Below are 16,599 nucleotides of genomic sequence, written 5' to 3'. Positions count from 1 at the left end.
TTTCATACTTAAAGAATAGCGCAGTTCCTATATGTATAGATAATTTGGTGTCTTTCATAGAAAATCATATTTTTTTTAAGGTTTTTCTATCTTGTGGTATACTTTTTGTATATGGTCATGTCTTTGCCCTTCTTTTAATAAAATTTATTTCTCTATCGAAAAAAGATATATTGGTGTAGGCTCTGTGCTTATTGTACACTTGTATAACATGTCGTAAATATACCCCTGTCCTATAGTCCTAGCCTGCCTCAACACAATGCAATTTTCTCACTTCGAGAAATTATATATCTTATGCTTTACTTCTATAAGTAATCTTCTAGGGAACGGATATAATTGCCTAGAAAAAAAACTAATCCTGCTTTAAATTTGAAAAATATTCAGTTTGCTTAAGACTTCGAAGAAACATTCACATGCTGCCAATCATCCAATATCATAATGTCAATAGTAATAGTCGACATCTAATGCATTACCAAAACGAACAGCTCGAAGGACTCTTAGGGGATCATCCAAAAAGGTCTGCTTTGGAGGTAGTGGGGTGACAATTTTTCCCGACTTCAGATCTGCAATGCCTGAAAAACACGAAATTAATTAATTAGTTAGACACATGCAATAACCTATCTTTAAAGCTACACGTAACTGAATCTGGTCAAGAGAAACAGAGCTCGTGCATACCTCTTTCTGTAAAATCTTCGACTGACTTGGTGTTTATGTTGTAAAACAAGCTGCAAAAACATAACTTTTGAGAATCAGAAATTTGAGACAACATAACAAGAGTTTACTTATGAAGTGGCTATGGAGATTTTCTCTAGAGGATCAAGCTTTATGGAGGAAGGTTATCAGTGAAAAATATGGGGCAGATGGGAGGTGGGTTACAGCAGGAGCTTCTGGATCCTATGGTGTAAGTGTATGGAAGTCAATTAGAAATTTATGGCTAAGATATATCATCAATGTCAGTATCAAAGCCGGCAATGGTAATAAAACTTCTTTCTGGAATGATGATTGGATTGGAAATGAACCTCTTAAAAGAGGTTTTTCCAGATTTCTCCATACCCCACTTGTGGGATTATACTGGTATGTTGTTCACTTTAGTGCAGCAACCCCAAGCTACCGTGGCTGAGGTATGGAATATGCAGAGGTGGAATGTTACTTTCAGAAGGTTCCTCAATGACTGGGAGGTTACCAGAGTGATTGAATTCTACAAATTGTTGGATGGTTTTAAGGGCATCACAGAAGAGGGCAGACTTATATGGGAAAGAAACAACGGAGGAGTACATACTGTAAAGTAAGCATATGAAATCTTCAATAGCTCTGGTCACATGAACAATGGGACATGGCACTGGAAGGTGACAATCCCTTTTAAAGTGGCTTGCTTTTGTTGGCTTGTCGTCAAAGAGGTTGTCCTAACTCATGACTGTTTAATGAGCAGAGGAATGCCTATGTTTTCCAAATGTTTCTTATGTGGAAAAAAGATTGAAACAGTCACCTCTTTTTACATTGCAAAGTAACTAGCAGGCTGTGGTAACTATTCATGAGTAGGAAAGGTGTGAAATGGGCAAAACCTAGGACAACTGCAGAAATGTTAGCTTGCTGGAATGACCCAAGTATTCTACTGAGGCAAAAGCAATGGTGGAGGTTGATCCCAGCATGTATTTGGTGGTCAATATAGTTGGAGAGAAATTCAAGGTGCTTTGAAGATAGAGCTAACATTGAACAGAAGATTAAGACGAATTGTATATTTTTGTTTCACTTTTGGTGTAAAGAAGCTTAGTAGAGGATGTAGAGTGTATAGTGGTTATTATTGGGTCCTTGTAACTACCGCAAGTCTGGGTTTTTGTTTTGCACTTTTTTGGGGGTCTTGTAACTATCTTTTACCCTTGGCATAATCTTTATACTAAGGGTTTAGTCTACTTAATTTATAAAAATTGTTACCTTCTCAAAAAAAACATAATTTCTAGTGAATAATTAGCTGATTAAACAAGGCAACTCATTTTTATTATGTGGAAACAAAAAGCTAACTTAAAACATAGTTGGACACATACATTAATGCATACAAAGGCAAGATTCTCAGAAAACAAAATGAAATGATATGAAAACATCCTCCTGTCCCAAGAGAAAATAAACAAATCAAAAAGATGCAAAGAAACCAAATAAATATACAAACTTAGAAGAAGATGAAAAAGAAACTGAGAAGCTTTCCCTGGAGTTTGTGAGCCCAAGATGCTTTTTTTTTTCCTCATTTACTCTTTTGGGTTGTTTGGGCTGGGGGTGAAGGGAAAATAGATCAACTAAACCAAGTTGCTGCCTACAAGTGTAAAGGTGTGGCAAATATTTAAAAAGGGTACTGAAAGGTAAAGATATAAGAAAGTACCTATTAATGGTCAAATCCCTGCGATCTGCATCCTCTTTTGCAGTGCCAAATTTCTAAGAAACAGCAGATGAGAAAGACAATCTTTTAATGAGGAAACTAGCATCCATGGCACCCGAACATCCGTACATGACAGCTAAAATTTTGACATTTAATTATTTGACGTAACTGCATTGTTATCAAAGGCGAAAAGCGCAAAAAAAACTCTAAGGTCTGTTGGGGCTTTATGCGCAAAGCGCAAATAAAGCATGGGCTTTAATGAAGAAAGACGCAAATGGAGAAAAACTACATATATGTATGTATAGTCCAAGACTAATATCTGTAAGCATAAATACCAAATATACAGACAAAAAAATTAAAGATTACGATAAAGTGAAATATCAATTATTTGGTGTTGCCTCTTCAGGATTACACTCATTGGCAAGAAAAAGTATGCCTTAGAGCCTTGATGACAACACTAAAGCGCCCGCTAAGTGAGGCGAAGCGCTCAACATATTTTGAGTCTCGCTTTAGGGCTTAAGCGCGCTTTAAGCCTTTGATAACACTGCGTAACTGTTAGGATGTCAGCATTAAATAATGGAAAGGAGATTAATCACAACAGACATCAATGGTTAAATATAATGAAGGCTTTCTATTATTGCAACGATGGTTGGTTAGGTTCATAAAAGAAGGTCATACAAAAGAATAAGTTAAAAGAAACATAAATAAGTTCAGATATTAAACTGAACAATTCTAACGTATTATATAGGAAAATTTCATTAATCTTGAGCAAGCAGCGGACAGGAACTGGTAACATGTTGATTCAGCATTCTCATTCACTAAATGACCATCCCATTGATCCCGCTTAGCAACCTCATTTTCTTTAAACACTAGGTCATTATTAATTTAAAGGATGACACTAAGCCTTGTACTCTCTTATTTGAGGCCCTTGATACTGGATGCATTAAAGTACACTCATGCAAAGGCCTTCGCTTTACTTACTCCTTCACTTACTCCCTTTTGTTATCTTTCATATCTAGGTTAGGTAGAATCTACTAAGCCTTTCACCCCTCGCATTTACAATAAAATAAAAAAGAAAACTAATTTAAACACCAAAGAGAAGATACACATTTTATTACCAATCCAACAATTACATACCATTGTTGGAATACGACTGTTCTCACTGTAGTCTTCTGCTCTTAAGTTGACAAAATCAATCCATACGTCATAAAGGCGCATCCTTGCTGTTTCCAAGTGCTTTGACTGTTCGGGATTGCTATAAAGATTATAAAATAGTATTTAATTAGTGAAAAATTGCTCTACAAGCCAACAACACTGAGAAAGTTACGTGCCACATCAAGATAAGTTAATAGTAGTAAGAACAAATCATAGATTACTCTTAGTAGGATAAAAGATCCTAGAACACTTATAGCACAGAAGATTAGAATCATCTTCCTTTTTGGCACAAAAACTAAAAACTTGCTTCTTTTTTAAAATATGTAGGAAAAACAAAAATTATTACCCCTCCCAAACTTCACTCAGAGGGCGCAGACCTGCAAAAAGAGCTTTACTTTAATCTATTTCCCAGATAATTTTTAGCTGGATCTTTTTTTTTTGGTAACTATAAACTTTATTTACCAAAAGCATATTTACAGCTCAAGGAAAAAAACAAAATACCACTTGTCGACTGGGCTAGACATAGTCCCAACCTTCAGTGACTTGCCAACTAGCTACCTAACTTCCATACATTTCTGTACTAGCTATTCTATGTAGCCTCATGGGTAGAAATTTAGACTGTGCAGCTTCTTCATCAGTCGCGGCTTCGTGTTTCCTCTATAGATTATCTCTTGTATAATCAATCTAACTATCTCCCCGCTGATCTTTGTCTGTGTTGAAATACTCTGAGATTCCTTTCATGCCATAGTTGATATACACTGCCAGCAATAGCCATCTTGTAAATTTCAGCAGATGCACTCTTTCCATTATGCTGTGATATAGCCCATTGTACTTCTGCAGCCCATTCCATAGGCTGCCTATATAGACCTTGCCACTATAACAGTTTTTGCCACACTTCAGTAGATAGCGTACATACATAGAACAAATGGGATATACTTTCCTCAGCCGCTCCACACATAGGACATGTTGCATCGTGTATCACTCCCCATCTCTTTAGTTTGTCCCTTGTATATAATCTACCATGAGCCATGAGCCATGAGCCATGAGCCATGAGCCATGAGCCATGAGCCATGAGCAGAAGTATGAAGTTCCATTTAGGGGCACTCTGATTGTTGCAAGTCAGTCTTCTCCAAGCCACCTTTGGCACATTACCCCTCAGCTTGCAGTAGATGCTGTTGATTGAGAATTGATCCATGCTAATCATCTCATCCATACTCATTCCATCCTGTGTGACATATTTGCGTGCTTTCAAGATTTTCTGCATTATCCAAGATGCTTGATTGCATTTGGCCTCCCAGATATTTTAGCCGGATCTTTATTACAAGACTCTTTCACTGAACATAAAGGAGGACTACAAAAAGCAACCAGCTGCACTAGAGTAATATCTATCAACTTATTTTCAAGTCAAGGTTTAATTAATTGATACCTTATCAAGTTCAACCACTTTTTCCTCCCTGACAAAACTTGGCAACCATTCTCAATAACACAATGCATGTCCAACACTTTTTCTTGGGAGAACGGTAAGAAGAATGCATGACCTCACTACAACACTATTTTTTAATATCAGTGGTGCTCGGGCCACTTTGTGTGTACCTCGACTAGTCCACCGGGTATCTACATCTCCACCGGTGCAGGTACCAAATAACTCTGCCCACCAAGGGTTAGGCAATATGGGAAGAAATCGCCTAGTGTTTTGTATCTCTAATAGTGTTTGAACCCTCACTATAATACTATTCTTCCAAACTTAAAAATCGTATAGTGCATATTAAATAATTAGGCCTACATTAAATGAGGGACAACACAACTTCACTCCCTATTTCAAAGAAACAAATATTTAACTAGTACTCCCTCCGTTTCAATTTATGTAAACCTATTTAATGGGCACAGAGTTTAAGAAAAAAAAAAGACTTTTGAACTGTGATGTAAAATAAAACACATATATTTTATGTTCCTATAAATCATTGCATAAAGGTAAATTGCTTCCAAATATGTAAAGAGGCCATTTTTTTAGCATGGACTAAACAGGAAATAGTTTCACATAAATTGAAACAGAGGGAGTATGCTAGTTCATGGTCCTGCCATCTGCATGGACGTACGCAGGATTTTACACAAATGATGTCGATATTGAAATAGTAAACATACATAAATTGAAACAGAGGGAGTATGCTAGTTCATGGTCCTGTCATCTGCGTACGTCTGCATGGACGTACGCAGGATTTTACACAAATGATGTCGATATTGAAATAGTAAACATGTGAACAAATTATTTTAATAATATTGTATATTTAAAAATAATCCATATCATATTAATAAAACATAATACAAATATATTACTACAACTCGCCTCAACAAATTTACATTTTTTGAAATTTATAATAGCCTACTTTAGGTAACTTCGGTCGATGGAAGGCACAAAAAGCAGTACATGCTCAGTGGTTTCGTTCTTACTCGCTTTAAAATAGGTCTGGGGTTCGGTCCCTTCCGAGCATAACTTTTTAAAAAATAACTGAAATCCGAAAAAAATATTAAATTACATGTCGAAATTGAGACTCGAACTCCCCACCTAAACTAGGGAGAAGAAGCGCTCAACCAATGAACTAAGACGTTCTATTTGTTCAGTATTTGCATTTTTTTTTATATAATAGCATTTGCATATTATTTATATGTGTATTTAGTAAAAATTATCCGACGCCGCTTGAGCTAAGGTAAATCCGCCCTAGTCATCTGTGCCAATAACTATTTTTTCTGACTCAGAGATCTTAAAGAGCATAGAATTAAAAATGTTACCTACATTAAATGAGAGACAACATAGCTTGACTCCCCATTTTAGCGAGACAATTTAACTAATATGCTTGTTCATGGTTTTGTCATCCGTGTCAATTACTATTCACCAGATTTATCCATCCTCTTTTAAAATTAAAAATAAACTAACTTTTACCCCTATTTTGGTTGCGTAACATCTGCCAAAACCATCCCTTCAGTGATCTGGTGCACTGTTTGGAAGGAAAGGATTGCAAAGTTTTTGAAAGCAAATTGGAACATGTAACTAGCATTAAATACAGATATATTTCTTTACTCTTTTTTTGTTGTAACATGGCTATTGCAAATGACATTGAGGTCATGGTTGACTTTGGAGCTCGTGACATAACATGTAATGTAGCTACCACTTGTAATTACTTCAAAGCACTTACTTGATGCTGATATCAATATACTACCTTTAACAATAAATAACGAACATCTGCCAAAATCAAGACTTTAACGGTACACGGTGGGAGTTTTCCACACAACAGATGTGGATTCAATTCTCATTGTCCCCATTCCCCTCCTCTTCCCCTTCTCTAATGTAATAGGGGGGAAAACTGCCCAAAAAATTGGGAAAAAACATCTCCTGAGGAAAGAATGCGGGAACATACCACTGGATTACACCAACTCCTTGGGTTTCCTGACCTGATGCTGATAAGTACTCATTCACTTTCTCACAGAATTCTCGTCCATACATGTTGTCTAGAGCAATATCAATATCATAGCATTCATCACCTAGCAGCTACAGTAATAGAACTCCGTATTAGCCAAAGAATAAAAAGGTACAGAAAGAAAATAACTTAGATTAAACAGCAAAACCTAATTTCTTGACTAATAAATACTTTGGCCGCTTTAATAATCACAAAAATACATGTAGCTAGAGGTGCGCGTTCGGGCAGTTCGGATTGGATATGAAAATTTTGGTTTGGATTTTCGGTTTTCGAATTGAAGAAATGACAATCCAAATCCAATCCAAATAAGCTCGGATCGGATCAGATTTTTTAAGTTCGGTTTTGGATTAATCGGTTTGGATATTTTGGATTTTCAGTTTTGAGCTTATAAGTTGAGATGTTTGATGTTCTTCTTTTTACAAAAACGAATAACCAAATGAAGTACTCATCCTAAATTGCCTGAAAAGTTCTTCATTCTCACCACAATCATCCAAAAAAAGTATTTAAGTAATGGAATTATTACCAAGAAAATACAACAGAGGCATTAATACGGCCGATAAGAAGTAGCAATAGTAAAACCATGTCCAAATAGAAAATATTCTGATAGTTACTTAGTAATTTTTATTGAATATATGAGATAATATCTAATGAGTAGGGTATTGAACTTGTTATTATTGACATATGGATAATTGACTAAATATAAAGTATAAAAATTTTGGATTTTCGGATATCCAGAAATCCGAAGTAACAAATCCAATATCCAATTCGAAATCTAAAAAATTTAAAAATTAAATCCAAAATCCAATCTGTAATCCAAAAATCCCAACAAAAAATCAAAAAATTCGGATTTCGGTTTGGATTTCGGGTTTGCCCAAACTATACCCACCCCTACATGTAGAAACTAGAAAGCAATTCAAAAAAAATTCCGAAGGAAAGAAAGATACTAGTAATTAATTGAAGCAAAAAATGAAGTAGTTTAGGTTGATAAGCTCAGGTGACATAGTTTCGAATGTTGCAAATAACAAGAAAGAAGAGAAAAAGAATCTAGAGATGCTTGTAACACACCCAATGACATGTATTTTTTCTATTTACTTGTGTAAAGCTTATATAATACTCGTCCGTTTCAATTTATGCGTAAGGAAGACGTTCAAGAGGGTTTGTTCTGATGGTAAGCAACCTCCACTTCCAACCAAGAGGTTGTGAGTTCGAGTCTACCCAAGAGCAAGGTGGGAAGTTCTTGGAGGGAAGGATGCTGAGGGTCTATTTGGAAACAGCCTCTCTACCTCAGGGTAGGGGTAAGGTCTGCGTACACACTACCCTCCCCAGACCCCACTAAGTGGGATTATACTGGGTTGTTGTTGTTGTTGAAGACGTTTAAATCTTGTGGTCTCAAAAGAGATGTGTATAATGTACCAAAAATCCTTGAATCTTGTGGTATTAAATATGTCATTTGGATTGTTGGAGTTAAAGAGTTACTAAATATAAAAGGAAGCATTATTTTTTAAATAGATTAAAAAGGAAAGTAAGACATATAAATTGAAACGGAGGGAGTATATCAAGCTTCAAGATATTAGAAAAGGATACAAGGCTTATATAGTTGGGTAGAGAACAAAAGATGATGTCTTTAGCCGTAGCGTGCGAGACACATGCATACCTACATCTATAGAATATGTCCCTGGTGTGGACTGTGGGGAAAAAATTAAAATATTTATATTGCATTCCATCAGAAAATGATAAGAATATATATGTGTTTTTCTTCTTTGGGTCAATAGTTTGGGGGGAAAAAAACTATTAATGTTAAATTAAACGCTCCATTATGAAAGTGTACAGAATAAATATGCATAAATCAATATCTAGGTTTAGTCTACCCTATTTAGTTACCATTTCTATACCCTTCAATTAACGTTTTATAGGGATTCTCTTAAAATGAACACTGTCAGTCCAGAAATCAAGTTTTTGTGCACAAGAATTATTTCCATGCTGGTTAACCTACTGCAAGCTTCCTCCTTCATTCTTGCCTGATACCAGCTATTTTTTTGCTCACATACACAGCATTCCATAGTTTAAATTGAAACTAAAAAAATTCAATTGATAAAAAGCTCATTTGGCTAAGAGTATACACTGTCACATCTGGATAAACAACATTATCCCCCCACCATTAAAATAAAGTCAGGAAAGATGATCTTGAATTTCGCGTAAATTAAACACCAGCTATACTTTACTAGTGGAAAATGCTCTCAGGCACATTCCCCAAAGCTGCTCTCTTTCCTACCTCCTAGGTCGGTAGAGCTGATCTTTCCGGTGTACTCTCTCACCGGAATCTTCCATTTCTTTCGCAAAACCCAGTGTTCACCCACTGTGAGCATTGTTTAAAATTCTTCTTGTTTTATTAAGTTCAACTTCTACTTGTTAATCCTACTATGAGGGAGAACAACATCATCTACTTTGCAGTGGGTTTCAAGTCATATGACATTGAGAGATGTTCATCAAATGCTGAAGAATGGTACGAGTGGATAGAACGAGGAAGGAATCTAATTAGAAGAACGACTTTCAGCAGGTAACTTAAAGGAAGCATCAAAGATGAAAGGAAATTATGTGAAAAGATGGAAAACCAAGGATCATTTTTCAGAAATATTCTTCGCGAGGAACTACAACAAGCACGGGCGTTATACAACCATCATTAGGGTCCAAGGCAGGGGGAGGTCTGTTATTATAGTGCCAAAAGTATCATTTAATGCAGGATGGTTAGACATTGCAACAAAAATCGAAAGGTTCATTAATAGCGGGGTATGGAGGAATGTTATTAATGCTCCCAAAATCATTGAAAAAGGTCTTCTTTACTCAAATACTGTCCGGAACCATAAGTGGGCAAGCAGAGAAATGAATGAAGCAGTGGCCCAACAAGAAGACGACACTATATGCATCTCTGGTGATTCAAACAATGAATTACTCGGCAGATGCTTGGTGGGGTTCATCCCAGAAAAAAGTTCTGAAATTGCAACTATGTCGGATGTTCGTATATGGGCATCAAACTCCTGGAAACAAGCACATGGAACCAGTATCTATGAGATGGACCAGAATCGATTTCTCTTCGAATTCCACTCGAAACAAATAGCTGACCATGTATTGGAAAGTGACTGGTATTGGAAGAAACTCAAAGTTAAGCTTCAATGGTGGAATCCGATGGTGGGGTCAATCTCAAGAAATAAGAAGATAAATCACGTATGGATTAGGCTACTAGGGCTTCCATTACATTTATGGTCCCAAAAAGTGTTCAAAGAGGTGGGGGAGATTTGTGGTGGCTGGATTCAAACGGAAGAGGAAACGGAATCGAAAAATCACTTGAGATGGGCAAGAATTAAAGTTAGAGGAGATGGCTCTGCAGTCCCAAAAACAGTGAAGATAAAATTTGAAGGGGTAGTGTTCGAAATCACAATGTGGTGCGAAGCTCCGGTGAGATCGTATGATGAGGAGAACGGAGAAGAAGACTGTATGAACAAGCGGTTAAAAGAGGCATGCAGATGGCTGGGGGAGGGGCTCAAGGTTATAAAAGTATGATGGGGCATGTGGGTTGTTCAAATCAGGTACAATTAATATCTAAAAAGCCATGTGACTTGTCACGTGACTTTTTATTGGTTAATAACAAAGCTGCCCAGAAACTTAATAGAAAGGAATTGGGCCCAGATTTTTGGCCCAATTAATATCGGAGGAGAAGGCTTCAAAATGGCCCAATGTAAAGCCCAGACCAGATCCACTTAATGAAGAAATAAAAGCGATACACTCCAAACAGTCTGTGGGAAACTCAACTAATAACACACACAGCTGAACACAGAATCCTCGACAAGCCAGAAGCAGAGGAAAAAAAGAGAGGCCGATGAAGATAAAGAAAGTCTCCACGAAGATACTGTGGGGGATAATGCCATGTCGATTATTGAGGAACATGAAGAGAAGGGAGTAGACACGGAAGATTACAACAACATGCACATGCAACCAAAGGAATCAGACATGTTTGTGGATTGTGCAATTGAGGAAGTTGTGCCTTTGAATCATCAAAGCTTAGAGGACCTGAAATTTGAGGCATCCATCTGGGTGCACCAGAACAGTATAAGATTAAGCAAAGAATTTGGGGTGGATTTTAATGGGTGTGAGCAAGAAGCACTGGAATTTTTCATGAAAATTGATAACAGAAGGCAAGCTAATAAAGGGAAAGAGGTTGCGCAGATGGTTCAGACTCCAAAGAAGAAGGAAATCAAAGAATTGAAAAGTTTAGAAATTGGGAGTAGTTTCAAGAGTAATGGAACTAAAAGCAGAGGGGCTACATTACCAATCATAGCCAATGTTAGTGAACATCATATCTTGGAATGTCAGGGGACTTATAAGAATTAGAAAGACGAGAGTGATTAAAAGTCTAATTCTCAGGTGGAAGACAAAGATTATTTGCTTCCAAGAATCAAAATTAGAAGAGGATATTAGGGAAAAAGCAAAAGAACTATGGGGTAATAGATGGATGAAATTTGCACAATTAAAGGCTAGTGGGACTAGAGGGTATTGTAGTAATGTGGGATAGGAAAATATGAAAGGGGGAAGTATGATGTGAGGGAGCACATACTATCACTTGCAAATTTTCAGGCAAGACTCAGGACTACTCATGGCACCTCTCAGCAGTGTATGCTCCTAATGACAGAAGAAAGAGGGAGGAAGTGTGGTGGGAGCTGGCACGTGCAAGAGGTTTTTTTGATGGACTATGGGTGGTATGTGAGGATTTCAACACTGTAAGGTTCCCATTAGAGAAGAAGAATTGCTCCAGATTCACAAGAGCTATGACTAAGTTTTCAAATATTACTGAAGATATGGAGCTGGTAGACATCCAATTATCAGGGCGTGAGTACACGTGGAGAAAAGGTGACAGACATGTAATAACAGCAAGACTGGATAGATTCTTGATCTCTACTGAATGGAATGAAGACTTTAGAAACATAAAACAATATGTGCTTCATAGAGTGACTTCATACCATTCCCCACTGATGCTTCAATACGGCAGTTGGGATCCAATCAAATCATATTTTAAGTTTGAGAACTAGTGGCTGCAGACAGAAAGATTCAAAGGCAAAGCGCAAGAATGGTGAAACTCTTTCACATGTGAAGGAAGGCCTGATTTCATTCTAGTGTCTAAACTTAAGGCACTGAAGGCAAAGCTTAAAGAATGGAGCAAAACTTTACAAGGCAATTTGGCATTGCAGAAAACAAATATTCTCGGCCAACTTGCAGAGCTGGAAGAGATACATGACCAAAGGAGCTTGACAAAGGAGGAAATATTCACAAAAACTTCATTGACCATGGAGTTTGAAGAGATTGCAAGCCATGAAGAAGTAGCATGGAGGTAGAGAACCACGGCCCTCTGGTTAAAAGAGGGAGACAGGAACACAAAATTCTTCCACAGAACAGCTAATGCTCACAGGAGATATAACAACATTGACCAGTTGATTGTGGAAAGGGAATCTATTCAGAATCCTGAAGATATCAAGAGGGAGGTGATCAGTTTCTACCAAAAGCTATACAAAGAAGAAGAAGAATGGAGGCCACTAGGTTCCATCAGAAACAACCATATGATTACACCAGAAGATAACTTAATGTTACAGAGTCCATTTGAAGAGCAGGAGATATGGGATAGTGTGAAGGCATGTGCTGGAGACAAAGCACCTAGCCCAGATGGATTTTCAATGGCCTTTTTCGTCAACTACTGGGATGTGGTTAAAAAGAAAGTGGTAGCTGTTGTTCAAAACTTTCATGAACAAGGAATGTTTGAAAGGTGCCTCAATGCTACTTTTGTGGCTTTGATTCCTAAGAAGGTGGGAGCAAAAGAAGGGAGAGATTTCAGGCCTATCAGTTTGATAGGCAGTATATACAAGATCATCTCCAAATTATTGACTGAGAGGCTCAAGAAAGTGGTCAACAAATTGATAGATACTCAATAGATGGCATTCATTAGGGGAAGACAGATTATGGATGCAGTTCTAATTGCAAATGAATGCATTGATACTAGGAAAACAAGCAAGGAACCTGGGTTACTTTGCAAGCTGGACATAGAGAAAGCCTATGATCACCTGAACTGGAACTTTCTTCTGGAAACTCTAAGGAAAATAGGCTTTAGAGGAAGATGGATAAACTGGATAAAATACTGCATATTTACTGTGAGATTTTCAGTACTCATCAATGGAGCATCAGTTGGTTTCTTCCCTTCTCAGAGATGTTTGAGGCAAGGGGATCCCCTTTCCCCTTTCCTATTCATCATTGCTATGGAACGACTGAATGATATGCTGAAAAAAGCTCAAACAAACAATTGGATCAGGGGCTTCAAGGTGAACTCTAGGGCTGATAGCAACATGATGATCTCCTTGCAAGTATGCTGATGACACTGGCATTTTGCGAAGCTGATAGAGAACAATTGAAAATACTAAGGGTGATCTTCATTCTCTTTGAAGCCACCTCTAGACTACAATTAAGTGGCATAAAAGCTTCATTTATCCAGTTAATGAGGTCTTGGAGATTCAAAGACTTGCTGAGATTCTTGGAGGGAAGGTAGATGAATTACCTACTGTTTATTTTGGGATGCCACTAGGAGCCAAGAGCAAGTCAAAAGGAATTTGGAATGGTGTGCCGGAGAAGTATGAAAAGAAGCTAGCAAACTGGAAGAACCAATATCTATCTATGGGGGGAGGCTAATCTTGATTAAGTCTGTTCTTGATGCCATGCCTACCTATACGACGTCTCTATTTCCAGTGCCAATTAATGTAGCGAAGAGAATAGATGCATTAAGAAGAAATTTCCTATCGGAAGGCAACAATGACAAGAAGAAGTTCCACCTGGTCAAATAGAACTCTCTTACCACTAGCAAGAAGAGAGGGGGATTAGGAATCAAAGATCTGAGAATTCATAATCGGAGTCTGTTGATGAAGTGGCTATGGAGATTTGCGGCTGAGGAGCAAACACTGTGGAGAGAGGTAGTTAGGGAGAAATATGGAATAGAAGGAAAATGGACAACCAAACCAGTGAGAAGTCCATATGGTGTTAGTGTATGGAAGTCAATTAGGAACTTGTGGCCAAAAGTGAGTGACAGGGTAAAGTTCAAAGTTGGGAATGGTAGGAAGATTTCCTTGCGGGAAGACAACTGGCTAGGCCAAGGCCCTTTGAAGCTACTCTTTCCTGACATATATACCTTGAACCAACAACAACAATCAACTTTAGATGAAGTATGGAATAATCAAGGTTGGAACCTTTCTTTCTGAAGACTTCTAAATGATTGGGAAATTGACAGAGTAATTGTGTTTTACAAGACCTTGGAGCTATTCACTGGAACCAACTCTAATCAAGATCTCATCATATGGCAAGGGAACAGGCAGGGGAAATTTTCTGTTAAGTCGGCATTTAAGGAATTCAACCTGTCAAACAACCAAGTTGGTTGTTGGCCATGTAGATGATATGGAAAGCGAAAATCCCCTATAAGGTTGCTTGCTTTTCATGGCTACTAGCAAAGGAAGCGGTTCTAACTCAAGATAATCTAAGTAAAAGAGGATTTCACTTGTGTTCTAGATGTTACTTGTGTGGAGGGGAGGCAGAGACAATTAGTCATCTCTTTTTGCATTGCAAATTCACTGTACAAATATGGAGAAGCTTTATTAGCTTAAAAGGAATGGCAATGCTAGGAAGAATTCTTGATGTTCTAGCATGCTAGAATAAAGAGGGCAATCTTTCTAGCTATAAAGAGAGATGGAGCATTGTCTCAGCCTACATTTGGTGGACAATCTGGGAAGAGAGAAATCAGAGATGTTTTGAAGACAAGTCCAGTAACATCTAGAAGACAAAGATGAAGTGTCTAGCTCTTTTCTATTTTTGGTGTAAAGGAAAGTCTTTAGAGGATCGTGAATCCATTTTTGATGTTCTAGATTCCTTGTGAGAAGACCAAGGATCAAAGGCGCTTTTCTTTCTTTTTTGGGCTCTCCTATGTAATTATAGGTGTCTACACAAATTCAGTGAAGACTATATATCAATATACAAATATGTTACCTTCTAAAAAAAAAGATGATCTTGAAAATAAAGGTGCGTCAAATGTTGATTACTTCTCCTTGTATTGAGCAATGAACACTGCATTTGTACTTATATCTGTTCTGGGCAATTTAAAAACCAAAATGAATCGAACCTGATTCTGTTTTCAATCTATTGAAGACCTCGAAAAATACTAGATGATTTCTTCCCATCTATTCGAGCCTTGGTTATCAAAAGAAATTATATCATCTAAATTCGTATTGCAACAGTTTCTTTTAGACCCTTGTAAGTTAGCTAGGCTTTTTCTTATATTCATCGGTTGTTAACATTTGGAAGGCTATCAATGAGATTATCCCTAGTTTCCTTAGCTTAGCTTAGCAGTAGTAGCTTTCTTCCTCGGTTTAGCTAGTGTTCTTAGCTCGAATTTCAAAATGCAACAGGTTGAAAAGTTAGATTGATAGAAGGAAAAAACATGTAATAACCTGAATAGTTTAATAATTATGAACTTAAGTTGTATGAAAATAGGTCAAACGTACATCAAAAAAGAATGGCATCAAACATGCGGGGACGTCCAAAACAGGGAGTCTCATATAAATTGAGATAGACTCAATGCTGGGAGTATCAATCAGTTTTAGTAATAGCTCCTTAAGACTAAGTGCACTAACATAATTTGATAGTAAAATTTCATAATTCTGACTGTTAAATTAGGACAGTTTAATAACAGGAGACAAACAAAGAATGATTAGGATTAGAACCAAAACCTTATCGCGAACCCAACCACCAGCAACACGAAGCTGTGTTTTGAGATTAAATTGCTCGACAACTTGAAGAAGACAGTTGAATATCTTCTCCTCATGTTCCGTCAAATCAATATGGTCCTTCACTTGGACTGACGACGGCGGAGATGCTGGCTTCTCCACCATTGTTGCTACTCCGGCGTAAAACCCTAGCGCCGGCGGCGGTTTGTGAGCGGAGAAGATTGAGAATCTCTTGAGTTTGAAGGCTGGAAGAAGGAGGAGGGATGAACGAAGGGGAGAAGAAGTAGGAGGGTTTCGGAAAGTGAAGAGACGAGGAGGGCGAGTGGCGTTAAATGTTGAAAGGGCTACGGCTATACTCAAAGCCTTCATTTTTTCTCCTTTCCAACGGCCTAGTGATGACCCGCTTTTAAGCATGCTAAACGGGTCGGGTCAGCTCGATGAAGAATCTGCTTGTGCTAGTCACGTGACCAGCCCAATGTACGTTCAAAAAAATATTTATAAAATTAATTAATTAGAAAAGCTTAATATTGAAAATGGCAGATTTGTCGAATTGTATTTTATATATACTAGCTTTAAAGTACGCGCGTTGCGCGTGTTATCCATATCAATTAATATAAAATTTGGAAATTATACAAAGATTATCAAGCTATGTGATAAATTATAAAATAAGAAAAAAAATTAAAATGTACAAGCTTAATAAAGACTATTGATCCTTTTTAGCCAACTTAATAAAGAAAAAAATTATATCACGCAAAAGTATTCTAATGCCTTTACATAACTTCGATACATGAGTTGTGCATTTGCT

General features: G+C 37.3%; 1 protein-coding gene across 1 annotated transcript in view; it reads right to left on the bottom strand.

Annotated features, from left to right (window-relative positions):
* Positions 1 to 16,162, bottom strand: part of LOC104241073 (tRNA nucleotidyltransferase cca2) — a 29,814-nt gene extending 13,652 nt beyond the window's left edge. Inside the window, exons 1-6 of the mRNA XM_009795987.2 lie at positions 15,798 to 16,162; positions 6,934 to 7,064; positions 3,503 to 3,620; positions 2,369 to 2,421; positions 673 to 722; positions 471 to 569 (exon numbers count right to left, since the gene is read on the bottom strand). Coding sequence (XP_009794289.1) covers positions 471 to 569; positions 673 to 722; positions 2,369 to 2,421; positions 3,503 to 3,620; positions 6,934 to 7,064; positions 15,798 to 15,959 — 613 coding nt within the window. The 5' untranslated portion in view covers positions 15,960 to 16,162. The remainder of the gene's footprint in view (positions 1 to 470; positions 570 to 672; positions 723 to 2,368; positions 2,422 to 3,502; positions 3,621 to 6,933; positions 7,065 to 15,797) is intronic.
* Between the last annotated feature and the right edge of the window lie 437 nt (positions 16,163 to 16,599).

The sequence above is a fragment of the Nicotiana sylvestris genome, chromosome 3 (assembly GCF_000393655.2).
Source record: "Nicotiana sylvestris chromosome 3, ASM39365v2, whole genome shotgun sequence".
In the NCBI taxonomy this organism is placed as follows: domain Eukaryota; kingdom Viridiplantae; phylum Streptophyta; class Magnoliopsida; order Solanales; family Solanaceae; genus Nicotiana; species Nicotiana sylvestris.
Note: the sequence above shows the minus strand (reverse complement) of the source record. Positions and strands in the feature narration are given on the sequence as shown.